The sequence below is a fragment of the Phyllobates terribilis genome, unplaced genomic scaffold, assembly GCF_046119375.1.
Source record: "Phyllobates terribilis strain yellow unplaced genomic scaffold, ASM4611937v1 Scaffold_1__5_contigs__length_1240528914, whole genome shotgun sequence".
Lineage (NCBI taxonomy): Eukaryota > Metazoa > Chordata > Amphibia > Anura > Dendrobatidae > Phyllobates > Phyllobates terribilis.
In genome coordinates this window covers 4,257,204-4,282,254 of record NW_027362761.1, presented here as the reverse complement: position 1 = coordinate 4,282,254, position 25,051 = coordinate 4,257,204, and the positions used below count along the sequence as shown (strand labels likewise).

General features: G+C 49.2%; 1 protein-coding gene across 10 annotated transcripts in view; it reads left to right on the top strand.

The window, feature by feature from the left end:
- Positions 1–698: 698 nt before the first annotated feature.
- Positions 699–25,051, top strand: part of ATCAY (ATCAY kinesin light chain interacting caytaxin) — a 473,880-nt gene continuing 449,527 nt past the window's right edge. For 6 of the 10 annotated variants that reach the window (XM_073652546.1, XM_073652368.1, XM_073652195.1 and 3 more), the window contains exons 1-2: positions 700–1,061; positions 2,258–2,379. In XM_073652546.1, coding sequence (XP_073508647.1) covers positions 2,297–2,379 — 83 coding nt within the window. In that variant the 5' untranslated portion in view covers positions 700–1,061; positions 2,258–2,296. Of the gene's footprint in view, positions 1,062–2,257; positions 2,380–25,051 lie in introns of all 10 variants that reach the window. The other 4 variants (XM_073652463.1, XM_073652282.1, XM_073652021.1 and 1 more) reach the window with 2 other exon arrangements.

Below are 25,051 nucleotides of genomic sequence, written 5' to 3'. Positions count from 1 at the left end.
TTCATGAGATCTCTCACATATTTTATAATATATTAGTGTTATAGGCGGGAGAGTTGAAGGATACATTTCATAAGGATCATTCTGTTTATGGCCTCAGTGTGCTTGATCTCAATGGAAATTTTAAATAAAACCTAAGATTTTCCTGCATTCGGGTGCTAACTGCTGAACCCTGCTCTTTTTTTTAATGAAGTATAGTTCTTGTAAACTACCCCTGTAATTTTGTTGGGGCAAAATGTGCCATTTTTTTAAAAAAAATCTAGAACATTGGTTCCAATTTTTTTCTGTAAGAAAGTCCTGTGCATCTTTTCAACATTGAAGGAATATTGGATAGATGGCCTACAATGTAAGCAGTATAACCTTCATAATGATAAATAAAGATATCATGACTTCAGTAATAAACAGCACTTTCAGTGTACATGACATCTAAAGTCATATTATTTCACTAAAACTATAGTGTGATCAGAAAACCATATATATAGTTGTTAGTTGTTTCATGTCGTCTATTGGGTCACCGTCTACACAGCTCTTTACTCAAAGCCCATCAATATCTCCAGAGTTAATCCATCAGTAACACTAAAAGCTTGCCTCTTCTCTATCCGCCTGGGGCGATTTCTAGTTTGCCAGGATGCTGCCAAACTCTATCCAATCAAGACTAGCCTTCCCTAGAAAAGGGAGGGGTGGTAGCTAACAGAGTATCAATCCTCCTCCTCTTCTTCCTCGCCTTCTTGTCTCCTCCATTGCACATTCACAATAGCTGATACATCAGCTGCTAAACCTGTACCAACTGTGAGCTGATGATACATAGCTCCGCACATATATTCTACAGGCATGTCCACTATGCTGAGGACTAATTCTTACAGCACATCCCAAAAATAAGGGATTGCCGCATCCTCAACAGCCTTTTAGTACACAGAAAAAGTGCCATATTCTCCAGGATTTAAATAAACCATTTCAGAGATGTTGTCCTGCCAGATGAGGGCTGAGCTGGAAGACATTTCTGCGTAGCCATTTTGCATGATTATTTACTGTGCAATCAACTAAATCTTCCTTTGAGAAGACAGGTAGGTTTCTGATTGTTAATATGAATGCTTCATCTAGATGTATAATGTGATTTTGTAGTAGAGACACATTCATCTTTGTATGAGTGGGTTTTTTAGGATGTTGTAGGTGTAGTTACATTTAGTAAATCTGGCATGCGAAATATGTTGTATATGCTAATGTAAATATCATTCAGTGTCTAGTACAATGTCAGCTGAAGAGCATTACTAAAGACAGTATGCTCAAAAAAGGATGAGGGCAAATACAAGTCTAGCATACTGTATAGGGTTTATGGTGGTAAAGGGCCTTTGTTCTTTTGGTCGTTTAGCTGGGTCTCCAGTATGAGACAAAAGTCACTTAACAATCAAAAGAAAAATGCATCCTTAACCCCTTTACCCCCGAGGGTGGTTTGCACGTTAATGACCAGGCCAATTTTTACAATTCTGACCACTGTCACTTTATGAGGTAATTACTCTGGAACGCTTCAACGGATCCCCCTGATTCTGAGATTGTTTTTTCATGACATATTGTACTTCATGATTGTGGTAACATTTATTTGATATGACTGGTGTTTATTTGTGAAAAATTGAAAATTTGGCGAAAATTTAGAAATTTCACCATTTTCAAACTTTGAATTTCCATGCCCTTAAATCAGAGAGATATGTCACACAAAATAGTTAATAAATAACATTTCCCACATGTCTACTTTACAGCAGCACAATTTTGGAATCCAGCGCGATCATGTTAAATGCTGCTGTGAGAGATTGACAGCGGCATTTAACATGTTAACAGCCGCAAGTGGAGTGCAATTCCACCCATAGCTGTTAGGGGCTCATGACAGCTGATGAGATCAACTGTCATGTGCCGGAAAAGATGCGGGCTCAGCGCCGGAACCCGCATCAGAGGGGGGAGACACGGCATATGACCTATCTATGCGTCATATGTCATGAAGGGGTTAAAAGTAATAATATTACAACTTCTATGTATTAGTTTACTGGCGATAAGCCATTGGTTCATAGACTTTGGCTGCACCATATGAGAAGTATGGAGGAAATCTTTCTCAATATTATAGAGCACATTATTAGCAACTGCCTCATATGGATTTTGCCTCCCTCTGGATCAACATAATAGGATAATGTAGGATAATAAGTGGATGGACTTTCCATTTACTAATTCACTTATGACAAATAACATTGTACCTGTTTAAACCTTTATTTAGGGCTGTACACTTAAATTCCTACAATACCTGCACAAAATAATGGGGACAACAGAGGCAACGATGCGTATGGAAAATGTTGATGTAGAAGTTAAAGAAGAATGGCAGGATGAAGACTTTCCAAAGTAAGTTATTTTACATGTAAGCTGTTAAGTAAAGTGATGGAAGAGAAATGGATTATATTAACATTCTCAACAAAATATGAACTCGGAATAACCTAAATACTTAAACAAAGAGCATCTTAAAAGCAAGCTGGACTAAGATGTAGTACACATAAAAACTTGAAACTATTCTAGCTATGAACTGCCAATGATTTCCTATACAATGTATATTACTTTCTGGTTAAATGATGGTAAACCTACCAGGCTGCGTTTGGCCATGGCCATTACCTCCAAGATTTAGCCACTTTTTAGAATAGTGGCTAAAAGAGCATAAAAAAAAGAAAAGTAGCAATTTTTTGCACCAAAATGTATGTAATTACAGCGCACATTCCTTGATTAATGTGTCCCCAACATGTTGTAAGTACACATCCGTTATTGATGCTTTCACTGGATTGGAAACAAGACTGTCCGAGTATCTGAGGTACCCACCCAAGATCTCCTGTCATGGCTTGAACTAGGGTAGGATCCACCAAATATCCGAAACCATGAACTTGTACAGTGCTGTTTCAATAAAATGTATTATAAGACGAGAAGATGATTTTGTGTAAAAGGATATTTGGCTTGCAATATTTGATTCCAACACTGTTTCTCCTGATGGCAGATGTCAAGAGGCAGTCTGTTGGTTAGGAGAGGTATAAAGATCCTGATGAATTATCCTGCTCAAAATTCTCATGTCTGAGGCCATTTTGTTGTGCCTACTAAACAGGACTTTTCAGTGGATTTTTTAATTTAAATTGAGTATCTCCTCCAATTGCAGCTGCTTAACTGTTACTGGAACAGTTTTTCTTTTTCTTCTGTGCCCCTCTTTTCCAAAATGATGTCTTCTGGTAATAAAGACGCAAATTGTCCCTTCAACCACCTGATTCTGTCACAGAGGAGAAAACACAAACGTCCACAGTTTGTTGAAGGGACAATTTGCTTCTTTATTACCGTGGGGCATAACTTTGGAACTGTGGAGGGGCACATTAAAAAAGGAACATCCATTTCTTAATTAGGCAAACATTGGAAATTAGAGGAGGTACTCAGTTTAAATAAAAAGAAATCCAATGAAAGGTTCTCTTTAATCCCTTCCAAAGCCAATTTTCCATATTTACTTTTTCGTTTTCCCCCCTCTTCATTTAAGAGCCGTAACTCTTTTATTTTTCCAACCACATAGCAGTACGAGGGCTTTTTTTTTGCGGGATGACTTGTAGTTTTAAATGTCACCATTCATTTTATTATTCACTGAACTGGAAAACGGGAAAAAACTTCCAATTCCTGTGAAACTGTGCAAAATTTGCAGTTCTGCAATTGTTTTTTTTGGGGGGGTTTGTTTTCACACATTCATTGTGCAGTAAAAATGGTCTGACTGTATATTTCTCTGGGTTAGAATGATTACAACAATACCAAACTTCTATATTTTTTTATTTAATTGATAAAATACATTTGGAAAATTTTTTTTGCTTGTTTCGCTATATTGTTTTTAGCATTCTGAGCTGATATCATCTTGGGATATATACAAAGTTTTCATTGCTTCTTATTACATTGTTTTTTGAGTTATTGTGGTGTTTCATTTTTTTCTCATGGTTTTTCTCTTTATTTATCGGGTTAATCAATGTTATAGTTTGATAGATAAGACTTTTATTGATGCAGCTATATTAAATATGTTTATGTTTAATTAATCTTAATTATTTTTAATGAGGGAAAAGTGTGAAACTTATATTTTGTAGTCCCCTTACTAGACTTGAACCTACTTAAACTATATACTGTAATTAATGATGCGCGAACATGTTTGGATAAGGGGTTATCCTAGCACTCTCGGGTGCTAATCAAGTATCTTCGGCGCTCTCGAAAAATAGGTTCGAGTCACTGCGGCTGCTTGTCTTGTGGCTGTTCGACAGCCGCAACACATACAGGGATTACCTATTTGTTAGTAAATCCCAGCATGTGTTGCAGCTGTTGAACAACCGCGAGACATGCAGTCGCGGCGACTCGAACCTATTTGACGAGCACACGAAAGATACTCTGTTAGCACCTGAGCGTTCTTGGATAACCCCTTATCCAAGCATGCTTGCTCATCACTAACTGTAATACCATAATATTGCAGCATGAACACAAACAGCAAAACTAAACAGCCCATTCAGTTTTGCAGTGTCTGTAGGAACAAGAAAGGAAGGGGCATGTGGATCATGTCATGGGCATCATAGCAGTTGTATCTGGCTGTATCCACCATTTCTTTAATTCAGCACTTCATAATAAGGCAGTTAAAAGACAAGATAAATAATTTTCCTTTGGCTTCATAGTTACATAGTTATTCAAGTTTAAAAAAAGACATAGGTCCAGTTCAACCTTTCTCCACTGGTTATACATTCTCTATCACTATATTATCTATATCCCACAATGTCATTTGTTGTGAGACAAGTATTTTTTTAAATGCTATTATAATTGCTGATATAGTGTCTGCCATTACAACTTCTTGTGGTAGGGCATTCCACGATCTGACTACCCTAACTGTAAAGAACCCTTTCCTGTTTAGCTCTCGGAATCACCTTTCCTCCACATGTAATGAATGTAGCCTGGTCAACTGTCAGGAATAAATTATGTGCCATGTCTTCATATTTACTACACATGTATTTATACATATCAATGAGATCTCCTCTCAGGCGTCTTTTTTCTAAACTAATCTAGACCAACTTTGTCAACCTCTTATCATAGGAGAGGCCTTCCATCCCATGTAATAACTTAGCTGAAATGACTCAACTTCTCAATAACATTTTTTAAATCTGTGAATAATAATACATTTGGAACATAGGAGAAGAATTAACTGGGTAGAAAGGCAAAATGAGCAATTGTAAGTACATATAATATGATGATTGCAATATAAAAGAGGATAATAACTTTGCTGGGAGTCCTTCTTTAACCCATTCACAACCTTTTATGTACCCATACATCAAGGTCGGATAGGCGTTTCTGGCTTTTGACCTATGGGTATGTCATGGCGATCGTGCGAGGCACTAAAGTCAAAGCTGAGACCCGGCTGTCACTGCCAGGAGTGATGCCGTGCCGTCCTGGGGGAATTTTAACCCCCTAAATTCCGTGATCTAAATTGATTGTAGCATTTAGAAGGCTGGGAAAGGGAAAGTGCTCCCTCCCGATTGTGACGCGCCCTGGGGATGGGGACGACTTGGCGCCCGGGCCTTGCTGTTAGTTTTGGGGGATGTCACGGTGGTCGGCTCCCGGGCCCGTACCCTGGGGTCACTCTTAAAAGGAAAGGGGGGAAGTAAGTGGGATAGGGGAAATGTTCGTGATGCCACCCGTGGTGTCTGGTGAGGATCACCAGCGCTGCTACAGTCCTCTGAGGCCGGTGATCAGGCAGCTTAGTTGGTGCGGCTCCCCACAGGTGGAGCGGGGCCTCAGGGCAGCATAGGAGAAGGGATGCAGGACAGAGGGGACCCAGCCGGGTCAGGAGAAGAATAGGCACACTCACAACAGTTCACTTCCGTACCTTTACTGGTGGTGTTTCAGGCACGATCCAGGGCACTGTAGGGTGAAGGGTGCATTTCAGGACTCTCCCCAGTGAGCGGGTGTGGGGCCTCCTGTTTCTTGCCTTTTCCTGATAAGTTTATGACCTGCCTGGAGCTAGGCCTAACTTGGTCTCTGTCTTGCACCTGCTGACCTGGTGGTAGGGTCTTCTGTTGGAGATCACACTCCCTTGTCTCTTGGGCCTCTGTGATTCCTGACCCTGGGATAACGGTCAGCTTCTGGTGTTCCTGGGAAATGTAGTTCGCCAGGGGTTCCAGTTGTTTCTGCTGGTCCAAGAGATCCCTGCAGACGCGGACCCGGTGTCCGGTAAATGGTCTTGGGGTGAGCTGGCTAAGCTCCTCTGCCCCCTATGTAGCTTGCTTACTCCACTTGCCTTCGGCTGCGCTCGGGGCCCTCACTAGGCTTCACACTGGCATTAGGCCTCGCTACTCTTCACCGCTCTTACGGCGTCGGCACGCCCTAGGCTCCTTAACCTGAGCTCAATGAGTCCGGGCTGGACTGACTTTCTCACAGACTTCACTCTCTGTGGACTCCAGACTTAGACTGACTAGACTCAAACTTCAGACAAGACTGTCACTGCCTAGCTCCACCTTCCCTATTTATATTCCTATCCAGGCTCCCTCTGCTGGTCTGAGGTGGAAGGTGGAGGTGTGTGAATGCTATGGAGGAATCCGTCCATGCACCCCTCTAGGATTTGTGGCACCAATGCACAGCAGGGCGCCACATTCCCCCCTAGCAAAGCTCAGTACTCCCGGACTGAAGTACTTTTTATAACAACAATAATAACTATAACTCTTCCCTTTATGGGAGGCACTTTGCTTAAACATTACATATAAAACATTATTAATAATAAATAGGTATATACAATTTAATAAGCAACCCCAGAATTCAAGTCTCTTCCGGTGAGGTTCCCCGACAGGATGTCCATCTCACAGGGTAGAGTACTTGGTAGCTTGAGGGACCTGTCCAAAGCAAACCCTCCACGTAGGCCCTGGGGTGGCTGCAGGGCATGGTGATCCTGAGTTGGACCTCCGTTTGTGCCACACCAGACAGGTTTTTCTTCTGAGGTCACCTAAAGGGGACCTCCAGGAAGTGCAATTATTTACAAGAAATAGTTTTTGGGCTGCACATAGTCCTCAGCCACAAAGTTCTTTATGTACCCTTACGGGTAGTTAGAGGCAAACAAGTAAAGTGTCCATTTCACTTAGATTGTCCATTATAAGGCAAAACACATATCAAGATTCACATACACGAAAATACACAAGACAATACCCCAGGGGCAACTATCTACACTGTCAGAGTTTCCTTCTCTGTTCTCTGTATCTGACAGGGGTCTGACCTCATGTGCTACGTGTCGACCTACGTGGTACTGGGATGCGTGAGGCACTAGTATTTGCACTACCTCCCATTCTGTCAGTTCTAAGTGTTGGGGAACTGCAGGGTTGCCTTAACCTCTCTACAGGATTGGCAAGTATACCATTGGCTGGGCCTTCTTGCTCTGCTCCAACCAGTGGATCCTTCTTCCGAGGATTCTTCTTGAGCAGGCTCTTCTGAAGCACTTACAGGCTCTACTTGCTGTGGAGGGTCTTCTGGCTGTTGAAAGAAGTGGATCACAGGTATTATTACTGCTCCTCCTAGTTGAGGCCAATCTGCTGGGAAATCTCCTAAGTCAGTATGAAGTACTGCTTCTTTAGGCTCCTCCGGTACGGTGAGAGGCACTTCTTCTTGGGGCTTTAGCAGGTCTGGACACAACTTCAGATGGTCTCTAGATACCGTTGCAGTCGTTCTTCCTCCTTCTCTACTAATTAGGCTGGTCTTCCTATTATCGAATCTTGAATTTAACACAGTGTAGGGTAATCTCTCCCACTGGTCATCAAGTTTGTGGTTTCTCCTTTTCCTCTTTAACACCACTTCTCCTGGTGTGAAGGGTTATGCTGGCGCACTTTTATTGTAGTGGGCCTCCTGCTTGTCCCTCACCTGAGTGAGACTGTCTTCGACACAGGCCTGTACTCTTCGCTACTGCTCCTGTCTGGTCATGTCCCAGTCCTCAGTGGACATATCTGCTTCTGGTTCTACTACACCAAGCTCCAGGTCCATGGGCAACTTCCCGGGTCTGGCTCGCATGAGATATGCTGGAGTACAATTGGTGGAACTCACAGGTATGTGCTTGTACAGATCTACCAGGTCAGGTAGTAGGTCTGGCCACTGATTTCTCTCCTCTAGTGGTAAGGTCTTCAGCAGGTCGATGACGATGTTATTCATCTTTTCACAGAGACTGTTGGTTTGGGGGTGGTACGGTGTGGTCCGGATCTATTTACACCCGTACAGATGGCAGAACTCCTTGAACAATTCGGCCTCAAAGACTGAGCCTTGATCTGTCAGCACCTGCTCCGGGTATCCATGGGGCCTGCAGAAGTACGCCTGAGACGTCTTCGCCGCAGTTTCTGCCGTCAGGTCCTTGACGGGGGCGACCACAAGGAACCGGGAGTAGTGATCCACCATGGTCAGGGCATAGGAATATCCTGACCTGCTGGGTGACAGCTTGACATGATCCAGGGCCACGATCTCCAAAGGTCGAGTTGTCTTGATGGGTGGCAGGGGTGCCTTCTGGCTGCTGTAGTCTTTTCTTCTGAGGCTACAGGGTCCACAATTCCGGCACCACCTCTCAATGGAACTGCGCATTCCTACCCCAGGGTTTCTAGCTTCTTCCAGCCAAAGTGCCCCGCCTGATCGTGGTAGGCTTCCAACACCATCTGGATGTCTGTCTTGGGCACCACTATCTGCCATACCATCTCATGGGTTTTGGGGTTGACGTACCTCCGGCACAGCTTCTCTCTATAGATGAACAGCCGGCTCTTCTCATTCCACAGCTGCTTGGCTTGTAGAGACGCGTCCTTCTCCAGGGAGGAACCTTCCTGGGTTATCAGCTCTTTGATACGGCTGACAACTGGGTCGCTGTCCTAGGTCTCCTTCCAGCTGTGGTGAGGCAGAGGGTTTAACGTCTTACCGCGATGCCTCCTGGAGGCTCGTTGCTCGTGGACTATTCCATTCCGATGAAAGGCAGGTAGTTCAATCTCCTCCAGGTCATCCACTTCTTCTTCAGTGTCCGACTAGTGAGTCATCCTGGATAGGGCATCGGCGTTGGCGTTCTTGCGGCCCGCCCCGTACTTAATAGTGAATTGGTAGTTTGACATCCGAGCCATCCATCGTTGTTCCATGGCTCCTAGCTTGGCTGTTTCTAGATGAGTCAAGGGGTTGTTATCAGTGAAGGCAGTGAATTTACTGGAGGCTAGGTAGTGCTTGCACCGCTCAGTGATGGCCCAGACCAGAACCAGGAACTCCAACTTGAAGCTGCTATAGTTCTCTGGGTTCCTCTCGGTCGGGCGGAGCTTCCTGCTTGCATAGGCGATCACCTTCTCTTTGTCATTCTGCTTCTGACTCAGTACAGCTCCTAATCCTTCGTTTCTGGCATCAGTGTACAGCAGGAACGGTTGGCTGTAGTCAGGGTAGGCTAGGATCTCTTCGCTGGTCAGGATCTCCTTCATCACATTAAATGATTCAGCCTGCTCTTTACCCCACTGGAATGGGGGATTTATGCCTCTGGGGGACTGTCCTACCAGGAGGTCTTGCAGAGGCGCCGCTTTCTTGGTATAGTCCTTCACAAACCTCCGGTAATATCCGACTAGTCCCAGGAACTGACATACCTCCTTGAGGCTCTTCGGCTCCGGCCATTTCTGGATGGCAGTGACCTTCTCTGGGTCTGGTGCTACTCCCTCTGGACTAACGATGTGCCCCAGGTACTGTACCTTTCTCTTGAGCAGGTGGCACTTTGAGGGCTTCAGCTTCATCCCATACCGGGACAGCAACTCAAATACCTCCGCCAGGTGCTTCAAAGGGTCCTCATACGTTTTGGAGTACACTATCACGTCGTCCAGGTATAGTAGTACAGTCTTGAAGTTGCGGTGTCCCAGGCATCACTCCGTCAATCTCTGGAATGTTCCGGGGGCGTTGCAGAGTCCAAACGGCATTCTATTGAACTCGCAGAGTCCCATCGGGGTGGTGAAGGCCGTCTTCTCCCGATCCTCCTCAGCAACAGCTACTTGCCAGTACCCACTAGTGATGTCAAGGGTGGAGAAGTAATTTGCAGACTTTAAGGCAGCCAGGGATTCCTCTATACGTAGTAAAGGGTATGCATCTTTATGTGTAATGCGACTTACTTGTCTGTAATCTACACACATTCTCATGCTTCCGTCCTTTTTCCTTACTAGAACTAGGGGAGCTGCCCAGGGACTACAAATATCCCTTACTACCCCTGCCTTCTTCATGGCGTGCAACATCTCCTTCGCCTTCTGGTAGTGTGCTGGTGGTATAGGCCTGTAATGTTCTTTGATGGGTGGATGGTCACCTGTGGAGATATGGTGTTGAACCCCCTTAATCCTCCCAAAGTCAAGTGGGTGCTTACTGAATACCTGCTCGTATTCCTGAACCACCCGGTGTACACCCTGCTTCTGATGGGCAGGAATGGTGTCTGTCCCAACATGGAGCTGTTGACACCAATCCTCCACCTGGGTTGCCGGGTCATTATCCTCCACTTTGTCTGGTGAGGTTAAGGACTCCGCCGTGTGTATGGAGTTCTTATTTACTGTGTACAGTTTGGCAACAGTGGCGTAGCGTGGTAATCTAACCTCATCCTCCCTATAGTTTAGGAGGAGTACGGGCACCCTCCCATTGCGTACATCCACTACCCCTCTGACAGTCAAGAGTGTCGGCCTATGTTCCGAGCTAAGGGGCTCTACTACCGCCTGGTAGCTCCGTCCTTTGAGACCTATTGCTGCTCTACACCAAATCAGCATTTCACTCATCGGGGGAATCACAATGGGTACCGGGTCTGTCACCCGTACATTACCAATTTCACCGCCTGTTAGCTTTACCTGTTGCTGGTACATAAGGGCTCGGATCTCTTTCTGCAGCGCCCTTCTCTGCCCTGGTCTGGCAGTGTCAGCTATCTGTTGGAGCAAGAACAACACTTCTCCCAAACAGTTACTAACAATATTTGTGCCAAGTACCATATACAAATCTGTATCATCAGGATTAGTCTCTACTACAATTAGTCCCTGGTCCTTCAGTTCCACTCTTCCCACCTTTACTGCCACATCCTTAACCCCGACTAGGTTAAGGGGGAGGCCGTTTGAGGCATAGACGGAAAGATTTGGATCTGGCGGGTGAAGTTCGTATATGGACCAGAACCTTTTGTAGAGGACATCAGGCATGATGATTACCTGAGATCCTGTGTCCAGCAGAGTGGGTGTCGCGATGCCGTCCAGTATAATGGACAGGAAAGGTGTTCCTCCCACGAACCTGCGGTACCAGTTTGATGGGCCTGGGGGGTCTACTCCTGGGTGTCGGCCCTCGGCTCCAGGGTTTTCTCGTTTAAAGGACAGCTCTGGACGGCGTGACCTGTCTTGTGGCAGCGGTGGCAGACAGGGTCCCTCGGCGGGCGGCGTTGGTCGCTGGTCCTCCCAGGGGGTGGCGTTGTCCTCCTCCTCCTTCTCATCCAGGGGACATCCTCAGGGCTGTCGGCTAGCAGGATCCTTCCTTCTGCCTCGGGCTCCGTCCTCAGTTGCAGGGCACTCAGTACAGTGGTCAGGGTTTTGCTCAACTGACGCACTTCAGAGCGCAGGCTGTTCAGCTCACTAGGGGACGTTGCTTGCACCTTGGCTTCAGCAGCCACCGGGGAAAAGGTGGACGCTGCAGGCACTGGGGTGGCCCCACCCTGGTAACATTGGATAGCAGTTGTTTCCAGGGGCTGCAGTCATTTTATAGCCATGTCCTTAAGGGTGTCAAAGGTGGCATCTGGATGATCCAGGGACCACCACCGCATAGTCCTGCTCTCCTCTTGAGACCTCAGTCCTCGGATAAACTGTTCCTTCAGGATTTTATTTTCATTATCGATGCTGGTTGGACTAACCTGTTTCAGAGCTCGCAGGGCCCCTTGTAAACACCAGGCATAGTCCCGAACACTGTCCTCCGGTTGCTGAGAGCAGTTGTAGAACCTCATCCGGAGGTCTGTCTCAGTATGATTCTCAAAGACAGTCTGTAACTTTTTAAAGATTGCAGACACTGACTCCTGGTCTGCGGCCGACCAGGTTTCTACTTCTCGCTCCTCAGCACCAGTCAATTGTCCCAATACAACAGCGGCTCTTTGCTTGCCTGTCATAGAGTACATGTCCAGTATACCGCATATTTTCCTTTTAAATCCTGACAGGGTATCTGCTTAGCCTCTGTACTGGGGGAGCCACTTCACTCCAGGGATGTACGGTAGGGCCATGGGTATGACATGGGTTACAAGCCCTGCTGGTGGAGCGGCTCCTTCGGCCTGCTCGGTGCCGAGCGCGGATTGATGATCAGGGCGGTTAACCGGCGTTGTGCTGTTCTTCGGACATTCTGGTGCCCCCCTAGCGAACCGTGGCCTGCCTTCTTTTCTTTTCTTCCGGTAGGCCGCAGCTCCGTAGGTGACTGTCTTCCTTCAGGACCTTGCGTCGCTTGCGTCCTACGTCAGAGCACTCACTGGGGCTCCTTCCAGGACCTGGCTCTTCCTGGTTTGACGTCAAGGCGTGGGGCGTGTCCGGGGCTTCGCGCGCTTCAGCAGGTACGCCTCTCAGTTTCCTGCGGTTACACCCTTCTTCCCGCTCGATGGCACAACAATGGCGGCAATCTTCGCCACAGTTAAATACACAGTTCAGAATAAAGGCGCACAGTACCCGGTGGCAACGGGCACAACACTCCGTCGTTGTAGCGGGCACGGAATCCTGTTCGTGACGCCAGGAAGACATGACGCGCCCAGGGGATGGGGACGACTCGGCGCCCGGGCCTTGCTGTTAGTTTTGGGGGATGTCGCGGTGGTCGGCTCCCTGGCCCGTACCCTGGGGTCACTCTTAAAAGGAAAGGGGGGAAGTAAGTGGGATAGGGGCAATGTTCGTGACGCCACCCGTGGTGTCTGGTGAGGATCACCAGCGCTGCTACAGTCCTCTGAGGCCGGTGATCAGGCAACTTAGTTGGTGCGGCTCCCCACAGGTGGAGCGGGGCCTCAGGGCAGCATAGGAGAAGGGATGCAGGACAGAGGGGACCCAGCCGGGTCAGGAGAAGAATAGGCACACTCACAACAGTTCACTTCCGTACCTTTACTGGTGGTGTTTCAGGCACTATCCAAGGCACTGTAGGGTGAAGGGTGCATTTCAGGACTCTCCCCAGTGAGCAGGTGTGGGGCCTCCTGTTTCTTGCCTTTTCCTGATAAGTTTATGACCTGCCTAGAGCTAGGCCTAACTTGGTCTCTGTCTTGCACCTGCTGACCTGGTGGTAGGGCCTTCTGTTGGAGATCACACTCCCTGGTCTCTTGGGCCTCTGTGATTCCTGACCCTGGGATAACGGTCAGCTTCTGGTGTTCCTGGGACCTGTAGTTCGCCAGGGGTTCCGGTTGTTTCTGCTTTTCCTAGAGATCCCTGCAGAAGCGGACCCGGTATCCGGTAAATGGTCTAGGGGTGACCTGACTAAGCTCCTCTGCCCCCTATGTAGCTCGCTTACTCCACTTGCCTTCGGCCATGCTCAGGGCCCTCACTAGGCTTCACACTGGCAGTAGGCCTCGTTACTCTTCACCGTTCTTACGGCGTTGGCACGCCCTAGGCTCATTAACCTGAGCTCAATGAGTCCAGGCTGGACTGACTTTCTCACAGACTTCACTCTCTGTGGACTCCAGACTTAGACTGACTAGACTCAAACTTCAGACCAGACTGTCACTGCCTAGCTCCACCTTCCCTATTTATATCCCTATCCGGGCTCCCTCTGGTCTGAGGTGGAAGGTGGAGGTGTGTTAATGTTATGAGGGCCTCTTGTGGAGCAATCCGTCCATGCACCCCTCTAGGATCTGTGGCACCAATGCACAGCAGGGCGCCACAATTGGAAACGTCATCGCGAGGGCCAGATCATTGCCAAGGCAACCCGAGGTCATCATGAAGACTTCCAGGTCAGCCAGGAGCATGGTCTAAGAGGCTTCTATCAATGCAGCACTAACAAGTATAATGCATTGCTGTGCTGGTGCAATGCATTATACCAGTGATCAGAGTAAAAAAAGTTAAAGTCCCATAGAGGGATTAAGTAAAAAATAAAATTGTAAAAATATTTTTTTTAAAAAGCACAAAATAAAAAAAAAAAAAAAAATTATACCAATAAAAACACATACCGTATTTTGCAGATTATAAGACGCACCGGACCATAAGACGCACCTCAAATTTTGGGCGGAAAATAGGACATTTTTTTTCTTAATAAAATGGTAGTGCGTCTTATTGTCTGCTTTTACGGTAGCTTACCGGGGCGGGGGAGGGCGGCTGTGGTGGAGCGGGGTCACAAGAGGCTGGGTCGCTGCTGCAGGAAGCTGACTGCGGCGGCAGGAGTGGGGTGATGCTCCTTTTCAATGCAGTTGAATTCTGGAAAATGGTCACAGGAGGTGGCGCATATGCATAATGGGATCTCTGCAGCTGAGGTCTCGGAAGCCAAGATCTCATTCTGAGTATGCATACCTCCGGCGGCCATTTTCCTGGGGTTCCCTGTATTGAAAAGGATTGGAGGGGCGGGGACTCCTGACATTTTGTGAAAGCCTGGGGCCTCGCACCGCCAAACACCCCCTTTTCCCAGCCCGGGGCCCGTAGCATCGCCCCACTCCTGTCAGTGTTCACCGTAGAGCACAGGATAAACGTGATCCAAAATGTTCCCAATAAAAGCTTTAACTCAGTCCACAAAAAAAAGCAAGTCCCGGCCCAGGTCATCTGTCATTTGTTAATGGAAATATAGGGGGCTTCCAAGTTACTGGTAGCACAAATGCACTGGAAAAGCACTATGGCTCCTCGCCCCCCCAAAAGAAATCCAGCAAATTCTGCACTCTAAAATCCCAATACCCCTCTAACTTTTGAGCCCCAGTGTACCTAAACCACATGTATCGTCCACATGTTTGGCATTTCTGTAGGGATGAGAGCCCGCCTAATTTACGGGGTCCATGTCTCAAGAAGCACGAGCTGGGCACAATGTATGGGCACTTCAATGTACTGGGCACTATAACATACTGGGCACTGCAATGTACGGGCACTACAATGGCAGATTTGCAATTTTCCCTCAGCAACATCCTCTACTGCTTGTTTCTGGAAAACACACATGAAGTCAAAATCATCAATACATTTGTAGATAAATTGCCAGAGGGGTGTAATTTCCTAAATGGGGTCAATTGAGGGGGATTCTGCGCTTCTGGCACTTAGGGGCTCCATATATGGAGTCCGCAAACTATTCTACTATAATTTGAACTCAAGAGTCAAATAGCACTTCTTCCCACCCGAGTCTTGCTGTGTGGTTAAGAAGTACTGTACAGCCACATATGGTGTATTGCCACATTCAGCAGAAATTTTGTGATAAATTTTGCTACAAGTTTTACTCATTTCCCCATGTGAAAATGTAAAATCTGGGGCTAGAAATTTTTTTTGCAGTAAAAATGTAATATTTTTTTCTTCATTGCCCAATGGTTTAAAATACTGTGACACACCCGTGGTGTCAATATGATCACTAGACACTTAATGAATTCATTGGTATACCTTGTAAAATGGGGTCACTTATAGGGAAGTTTTGCTAATCCAGCACCTCAGACGCTCTTCCAGGGGAAAAAAAAAAGGAAAATCCAGCAACCGCAAAATTCATTAAAACATCACGTTTATTTGTAGACTAGATGGTGGCCCGATTCTAACGCATCGGGTATTCTAGAATATGTAAGCGGCCAACCGGGCTCGACTAATCAGCGAGGCAGTATTTAAATGGGTTATGCACTACTTTAAATTAACCCCCCAATGTATCCCCCCGGGGCCCCTAATGAATTTTGGAGGACCGGGGAGCGAGGTCGCCGGTCTGGGTACTTTTGCTGCGAGCAGCCGGGAAATGAACGGCTAGCACAGGGTGAGCGGGTGAGCGTGTGAGGGAGATGACCGGCTAGCACAGGGTGAGCAGGTGAGCGTGTGAGGGTGAGCGTGTGAAGGTGAGCGGGTGACGGTGTGAGGGTGAGCGTGTGGAGGTGTGCGTGTGAGGGTGAGCGTGTGAGCATGTGAGGGTGAGCTTGTGAGCATGTGAGGGTGACCGTGTGCGGGTGTGAGGGTGAGCGTGTGAGGGTGTGCATGTGAGGGTGTGCATGTGAGGGTGTGCATGTGAGGGTGTGCGTGTAAGGGTGAGCATGTGAGGGTGAGCGTGTGAGGGTGAGCATGTGCAGGTGAGCGTGTGAGGGTGTGAGTGTGAGCGTGTGCAGGTGTGCGTGTGAGGGTGAGCGTGTGAGGGTGAGCGGGTGAGAGTGTGAGGGTGAGCGGGTGAGGGTGAGATTGTGAAGGTGCGCATGTGAGGGTGAGTGTGTGAGGGTGAGCATGTGAGGGTGAGCGTGAGTGTGTGGGTGTGAGCGTGTGGTCGTTAGCGTGTGAGGGTGAGCGGGTGAGCGCGAGGGTGAGCATGTGAGGGTGACGGTGTGAGCGTCTGAGGGTGTGCGTGTGAGCGGGTGAGGGTGTGAAAGTGTGAGCGTCTGTGGGTGTGCGTGTGAGCGGGTGAGGGTGAGCGTGTGAGGATGAGCGTGTGAGAGTGAGCGTGTGAGGGTGAGAACGTCTGAGGGTGTGCATGTGAGGGGGTGAGGGTGAGCGTGTGAGCGTCTGAGGGTGTGCGTGTGAGCGGGTGAGGGTGAGCTGGTGAGGGTGAGCGGGAGAGTGTGAGAGTGAGCGTGAAAGGGTGAGCGTGTAAAGGTGAGCGTGTGAGGGTGAGCGTGTGAGGGTGTGCGTGTGAGCGTGTGGTCGTGAGCGTGTGAGGGTGAGCGTGAGCATGTGAGGATGAGCATGTGAGGGTGACGGTGTGAGTGTCTGAGGGTGTGCGTGTAAGCGGGTGAGGGTGTGAAAGTGTGTGCATCTGTGGGTGTGCGTTTGAGCGGGTGAAGGTGTGCGTGTGAGGGTGAGCGTGTGAGGGTGAGCGTGTGAGGGTGAGCATCTGAGGTTGAGCGTGTGAGGGTGAGCATGTGAGGTTGAGCGTGTGAGGGTGTGCGTGTGAGGGTGTGAAGGTGTGTGAATGTGAGGGTGAGCGTGTGAGGGTGAGCATGTGAGGGTGTGCGTGTGAGGGTGTGAATGTGAGGGTGTGCGTGTGAATGTGAGGTTGAGCGGGTGAGGGTGAACGGGTGAGGGTGAGCATGTGAGCTTGTGAGGGTGAGCGTGTGAGGATGAGCATGTGAGGGTGACGGTGTGAGCGTCTGAGGGTGTGCGTGTGAGCGGGTGAGGGTGTGAAAGTGTGAGCATCTGTGGGTGTGCGTGTGAGCGGGTGAGGGTGTGCGTGTGAGGGTGAGCGTGTGAGAGTGAGCGTGTGAGGGTAAGAGCGTCTGAGCGTGTGCGTGTGAGGGGGTGAGGGTGAGCGTGTGAGCGTCTGAGGGTGTGCGTGTGAGCGGGTGAGGGTGAGCTGGTGAGGGTGAGCGGGAGAGTATGAGAATGAGCGTGAGAGGGTGAGCGTGTGAGGGTGAGCATGTGAGGGTGAGCGTGTGAGGGTGTTCGTGTGAGGGTGTGCATGTGAGCGTGAGCGTGTGAGCGTGAGCGTGTGAGGGTGAACGTGTGAGGGTGAGCGTGTGAGGGTGAGCGTGTGAGAGTGAGGGTGAGCGTGTGAGGATGAGCGTGTGAGGGTAAGCGGGTAAGGGTGAGCGGGTAAGGGTGAGCGTGTGAGGGTGAGCGTGTGAGGGTGAGGGTTAGCGTGTGAGGGTGAGCGTGAGGGTGAGCGTGTGAGGGTGAGCGTGAGGGTGAGCGTGTGAGGGTGAGCGTGTGAGGGTGAGCGTGTGAGGGTGAGCATCTGAGGTTGAGCGTGTGAGGGTGAGCATGTGAGGTTGAGCGTGTGAGGGTGAGCGTGTGAGGGTGTGCGTGTGAGGGTGTGCGTGTGAGGGTGTGCGTGTGAGGGTGTGAAGGTGTGTGAATGTGAGGGTGAGCGTGTGAGGGTGAGCGTGTGAGGGTGAGCATGTGAGGGTGTGCGTGTGAGGGTGTGAATGTGAAGGTGTGCGTGTGAATGTGAGGGTGTGCGTGTGAAGGTGTGCGTGTGAGGGTGTGAATGTGAGGGTGAGGGTGAGTGTGAGAGGGTGAGGATGTGAGGTTGAGCGGGTGAGGGTGAGCGGGTGAGGCTGAGCATGTGAGCGTGTGAGTGTGAGGGGGTGAGGGTGAGCGTGTGAGCGTCTGAGGGTGTGAGCGGGTGAGGGTGAGCATGTGAGGGTGAGCGTGTGAGGGGGTGAGGGTGAGGGTGTGCATGTGAGCGTGAGCGTGTGAGGGTGAACATGTGAGGGTGAGCGTGTGAGGGTGAGCTTGTGAGGGTGATCGTGTGAGAGTGAGGGTGAGCGTGTAAGGATGAGCATGTGAGTGTAAGCGGGTAAGGGTGAGCGGGTAAGGGTGAGCGTGTGAGGGTGAGCGTGTGAGGGTGAGGGTGAGCGTGTGAGGGTGAGCATGAGGGTGAGCGTGTGAGGGTGAGCGTGAGGGTGAGCATGTGAGGGTGAGCGTGTGAGGGTGAGCATCTGAGGTTGAGCGTGTGAGGGTGAGCATGTGAGGTTGAGCGTGTGAGGGTGAGCGTGTGAGGGTGTGCGTGTGAGGGTGTGTGTGTGAGGGTGTGCGTGTGAGGGTGTGAAGGTGTGTGAATGTGAGGGTGAGCGTGTGAGGGTGAGCGTGTGAGGGTGAGCATGTGAGGGTGTGCGTGTGAGGGTGTGAATGTGAGGGTGTGCGTGTGAATGTGAGGGTGTGCGTGTGAAGGTGTGCGTGTGAGGGTGTGAATGTGAGGGTGAGGGTGAGTGTGAGGATGTGAGGTTGAGCGGGTGAGGGTGAGCGGGTGAGGGTGAGCATGTGAGGGTGATCATGTGAGAGTGAGGGTGAGCGTGTGAGGGTGAGCGTGTGAGGGTGAGCGGGTAAGGGTGAGCGTGTGAGGGTGAGTGTGGGAGGGTGAGTGTGGGAGGGTGAGTGTGTGAGGGTGAGCGTGTGAGGGTGAGCATCTGAGGTTGAGCGTGTGAGGGTGAGCATGTGAGGTTCAGCGTGTGAGGGTGAGCGTGTGAGGGTGTGCGTATGAGGGTGTGCGTGTGAGGGTGTGTGTGTGAGGGTGTGAAGGTGTGCGTGTGAGTGTGTGAATGTGAGGGTGAGCGTGTGAGGGTGAGCATGTGAGGGTGTGCGTGTGAGGGTGTGAATGTGAGGGTGTGCGTGTGAATGTGAGGGTGTGCGTGTGAAGGTGTGCGTGTGAGGGTGTGAATGTGAGGGTGAGTGTGAGAGGGTGAGAATGTGAGGTTGAGCGGGTGAGGGTGAGCGGGTGAGGGTGATCGTGTGAGAGTGAGCGTGTGAGGGTGAGTGTGTGAGGGTGAGTGTGGGAGGGTGAGCGTGGGAGGGTGAGCGTGGGAGGGTGAGCGGGTGAGGATGAGCGTGTGAGGGTGAGCGGGTAAGGGTGAACGGGCGAGAGTGAGCGTGTGAGGGTGAGCGTGTGAGGGTGAGTGTGTGAGGGTGGGAGGGTGAGCGGCTGAGGGTGAGGGTGAGCGTGAGCGTGTGAGCATGAGCGTGTGAGGGTGAGCATGTGAGGGTGAGCGTGAGCGGGTGAGGGTGAGGGTTAGCGTGTGAGGGTGAGCGTGTGAGGGTGATCGTGGGAGGGTGAGCGTGGGAGGGTGAGCGGGTGAGGATGAGCGTGTGAGGGTGAGCGGGTAAGGGTGAGCGGGTGAGAGTGAGCGTGTGAGGGTGAGCGTGTGAGGGTGAGTGTGTGAGGGTGGGAGGGTGAGCGGCTGAGGGTGAGGGTGAGCATGAGCGTGTGAGCGTGAGCGTGTGAGGGTGAGCATGTGAGGGTGAGCGTGAGCGGGTGAGGGTGAGGGTTAGCGTGTGAGGGTGAGCGTGTGAGGGTGAGCGTGAGCATGTGAGGGTGAGCGTGTGAGGGTGAGCGTGTGAGGGTGAGCGGATCTCCCGATGGCAAGAGTGAAGGGAGGACCGGGGAACGGCGCCGCCTAGGTCATCTCCCGGCTGCATCGCCACTGACCTCCGTGCGGCAGATGAGCTGCTAACGGCCGCCATCTTGTTCTGAAATCCCGCGCCGCTGATTGGCCGCGGCCGGACCAATCAGCGACGCGGGATTTCCTGGACAGAAGGACAGACAGATGGGATAAGACAATTATACATATTAGATTAAAACATGAAAAATGGACTGTTGTGCTATCATGTTTTTTTAATTTTACTTTTTCATGTTTTAATCTACAAATAAACACGATGTTTTAATGAATTTTGCGGTTGCTGGATTTTCCTTTTTTTTTCACGGTTCACTTGCTCAGGAAACCAGCCTGAAGCCTCCGTGCACTGCACCCTTATTCCAGGCATTTCTCAACAGGTGAGCTGATGTTTGCTTCATTGTGCTCTTCCAGTGAGTCAAGGCACCAGTAAATCATCTGCACTACAATATGGCACTTCTTCTTTTCTGAGATTTCCAGCGTGTCTGAAAAGTAGTTCCCAATTACATGTAGGGTATTGGTGTACTCAGGAAAAGTTGCACAACAAACTGTGAGTTCCTTTTTTTCCTGTTAGCTCTTATAAAAATTAAAAATGGCTAAAACAACATTTTAGTAAAAATGTAATTATTCTTTCTTCACTGCCCAATGGTATAAAATTATGTGAGGCACGTGTGGTGTTAATATGCTCACTGCCCCCCTAGATGAATTCATTGAGAGGTGTAGTTTGTAAAATGGGGTCACTTATGGGGTGTACTGCTGTTATGGCACCTCAGGGTCTCTGTCAATGTGATATAGCACATTCAAATGATTCCAGCTCTCCTTCCCTTCTCAGCTTTCCACTATGCCTCAAAAGTAGTTTTGGACCACATATGGGGTATTGGCATACTCCGGAGAAATTATGTAACAAATTGAGTAACAAATTGTACGGTTTATTTTCTCCTATTATCCCTTTTGAAAATTAAAAAGTTGGGGCTAAAGCAACATTTTATACAATGTTATACAATTCTGTGAATCGCTTGAGGGTTAAAAATGCTCACAACTCCCCTAGATGAGTTTCCCAAGAGGTGTAATTTCCAAAATGGGGTCACTTGTGGGGGTTTCTGCTGTTTTGTCACATCAAGGGCTCTTCATGGCATCCGCAATCTATTCTAGCCAAAATTGCTGTCCAGAATTCAATCTGCGCTCCTTCCTTTCCGAGCCCTGCCATGTGGCAAACAGTAGTTTTCCATCACATAAAGGGTCTTGGTCAACTCAGGAGAAATCACACAGCATATTTTTAAATCCATTTTCTCCTCTTATAGTCGTAAAAAGGAAAAATCTGGGGCTAAAGCAACATTTTTGTGGGAAAAATTTATATTTTCATTTTCACGGCTTAACATTATAAAATTCTGTAAAGCACCTGTGGGTTCAAGGTGCTCACCATTAGTGTTGAGCCACCCCCGTAGTGTTCGAGTTCGGTTCGGTTCGTCGAACACCCGTGTGTTCGCCGAACTGTTCGTCGAACTGTTCGTCGAACACCTTCGAACACCGTTAAAACCAATGGCAGGCAAAAAAAAACACATAGAAACACATAGAAAACACCTTCAAAGGTGTCCAAAAGCTGACAAACTGCTCAGAAGACATAACTAACACATGGAAAAGTGACAAGTACATATAGTCATGCGAAAATAAAAGAGGTGGAGGAGTAAAAGGAGGGGGAGACACAGATATAGGCATGTCATGCCCTTCTAAAATCCAAAAAGTGAGAAGCCGACACGGCCAGTCCGCTCCTGCCCGTGCCACCTCCGTGTCGCCGGGTTTGTGCCAGAGCCGCGGTGGACCCTGACGGCCAGCCCCCCTCTCCCAATACTGGTGCCTGTCCGCTGGTGGGTCGAGCGAGCCCCCCTGTGGTGGAGGCAGCTCTAAGCTTTTTAATTTAAATTGTCTCTCTAATTTGAATGAATACACTTTAAATCCATTTACAAGGATCTATTGGAGGGCAAGTCTCATGCCAGCAGCCGCGGTAATTCCAGCTCCAGTAGCGTCCACTAAAGCTGCTGCAGTTAAAAAGCTTTTATAAGGATCGAGCTCGGCTGTCCACCGCAAGGCATCCTACTGCCAGTCCCAGCCCCTATGCCTTGGGGTGCCTCCTGATGCTCTTCACTAAGTATCCCATGGTCCCGAAGCATTTCCTTTGAAAAAATTAAGTGTCTAAACTACAGGTGGTGCAGCTTGCTTAACAGCCGGGATAATCCGCTCACTAGCAGACACTGCTACTAGGCACAAAGTATTTCCTGGGCTAGATGCAGTTAAAAATTTGTAATTAGATACTCTCGTTGGATGCTGAGAAAGCATTCCATAGAGTCTCCTGGCACGCCATATATGATTCTCTTAAAAAGCTTGGGGTAGGGGTCTAGGGGACCCTTTTATAGCCAAAATCACGGCCCTGTATCGCAATACGTCACCTAGGCTGAAGATAAATGGAACTGTAGCACCCTGAGGGCTCGGTTGCTACAGACGTATTGCACCTCACCCAGAGGTGTGATATCTCACTCTCAGGTAAGGATGGAGTGTGGATCAGGACCCGACACCTGCATGCATTACACCACATTGCCGTGGGGCAGGGCGACCAATATGCCCCTGAGATGGGCACGACAGTCCCTGTCCCTGGCTGGAGTGGGGGGAGGGAACACTGAGGAAGGGGAACCCTGTAGTGCAGGAGCAGGGAGGAAGCAGTTCCTGGGTGCATTGAGAAGGGAGTATAAAAGGTGGGCACCATCTTAGTTCAGTGCAGAGAAGTCTGAGCAGAAGTGGCAGGGAGCAGGGGCTCTGCATGAGCTCTGCTCCGGAGGCGGGCCTAGTAATAGAGGCCCAGGCCTGGAAGAGGGAGAAGGAAGGAAGAGGAGCGGAGAAGGCTCCAGGAACGAGGAATGAAGGGATCCCAGGGGTGCGGACGGGCGAGTCGCCACCGCACGCCCGAATCCACCTGCGTGGAGGGGTCAGGCCAAAGGGGGAGACCGGTCCCCGAACTAGTGGAGGCAGGAAACGACCCTCAGCTAGAAACCAGAGGCTCTGACATTTTATGTGGCGCAGCCCCTCGCTACACCCGCTAGGAAGGCACCACATAGGGTCAGGGAAACTGGCGCCAAGTTTACCAAGAGGAGGCCCGAGGCAGCCGGACAGAAGTGTTGGTAAGAAAGGCCAGACAAAGGACACACAAAGGGGGTCCTGTGAAGTGCTCCAAAGTTATCTGGGAGTTGTCTGAGCCCCTCACCTGGTGAGCACAGTACGACGTGGGCAGCCGTTACCTGCAGACGTGGTCTGGATAATAAGAACTGTGAGTAAAGGCCCTGAACTGCATCACTGACTCCGTGTCGTTACTGCTGCTGCCCTGCACCATCACCCCCATCCTCCGCATACACTGCCCTGAGGCTATACTCCTCCAGTGGGGAGTTATGCTACGCTCTGCTGCACCCACAACACCAGCCTCAGTGGTCTGCCCTGTAGCGGCGGTTCACTCTGACCGCAATCCACGGGTGGCGTAGTCGGACATTTAAACATGAAAACCACATAAATAGTTCCGCCACTGGTTTGACCGCCCTGAGCCACGGAACTGGGTCGCCGCCACGAAGACTACAACCACCAGCATCCACCAAAAAGGGTCCGGCTCCGGGTGTCCCAAGGCCCAGGGGGTGCGTCAGAACATTTTCATCACCTTTCACAATCACCAATGGGACAAGGCAGTGATGTCCTCTGTCCCCTCTCTTATACATCCTAGTGACGGAGCACCTGCTCTCATCAATTCGCCATAACCCCAATATTAGGTGGATTGAGGTGGGAGGCACCGAGTACAAGTGCTCTCTATTTGCTGATGATGTCCTAGTATATATCACTCAATCACATATATCCATCCATGCTGTTATGGCTGAAATAGATCACTTTGTTACATGGTAAAATTTTAAAATCAATGCAGCGAAGTCTGAGGCCCTCGATGTCTCCCTCCCCAAATCCATATAGGATTCCATCCAGTCCAACTTTCCCTTTGCCTGGCCCTCACAGGGTATCAAATACTTAGGAATTCCTATTCATAGAGACCTCTCCCATCTATGTTATCTTAATTTTGGGCCCTTTATTGAACAACTCCATACAGACCACGGTTGGCAAGTTAGAACTGTAAGATTCACTACGTGAACCACTGGTGTTTTGTGGAAAAGCACATGTACACTGCGTTCCAAATTATTATACAAAAAGTGTTTAGGAGTGATAAGGGAAGAATTTGTTTGTTTGTCAGTTAAACTCATTGATGGTGATGTGTGTCAGGGCTCTTTATATCACTGTAAGCAATTGCAGACACCTGTGCTAATTAGTTTGGCAGGTGTGTCCAATGAAAGGCAAGACTACTTAAGAAGGCTCTCTCACATTATTAAGCAGCCTACATTTTCTGCCAAAATGGGAAAGAAAAAGGATGTGTCGGCTGCTGAGAAGCAACAAATTGTGGAGTGTTTAGGTCAAGGCATGACTACAATCAACATTGTGCGATGATCAGGATGAAGTGTCTTGGCAATCAAGAAGTATGTAGCTGATTCACAGTACACACGTGTGCGTGCTGATAAGGGCAAATTGAGGACTCTTTCCTACAGGCAATTACGTCAGGTTGAAAGAGCAGCGGCAAAAAAGCCTTGTCATAGCAGCAGACAAGTTTTTGAAGCTGCTTGTGCCTCCAACGTCCCCCGAACAACAAGATGCAGGGTCCTTCAGAGGTTTGCAGCTGTGCATGCGCCATCCTGTCGACCTCCTCTATCCACTTCACACAAGCAGAAACGGCTCCAGTGGGCCAAACATTACATGAAGACTGATTTCAAAACTGTTTTGTTCACGGATGAGTGCCGTGCAGCGCTCGATGGTCCAGATGGATGGAGTGGAGGATGGCTGGTTGATGGACACCCCACGCAAACACGGCTACAGCGCCAACAAGGAGGAGGTGGAGTAATGTTTTGGGCTGGAATCATGGGGAGAGAGATTGTCGGCCCCTTTAGGATCCCTGAAGGCGCTAAAGATGAACTCCATAATGTATGTGGATTTTCTCAAACAGCA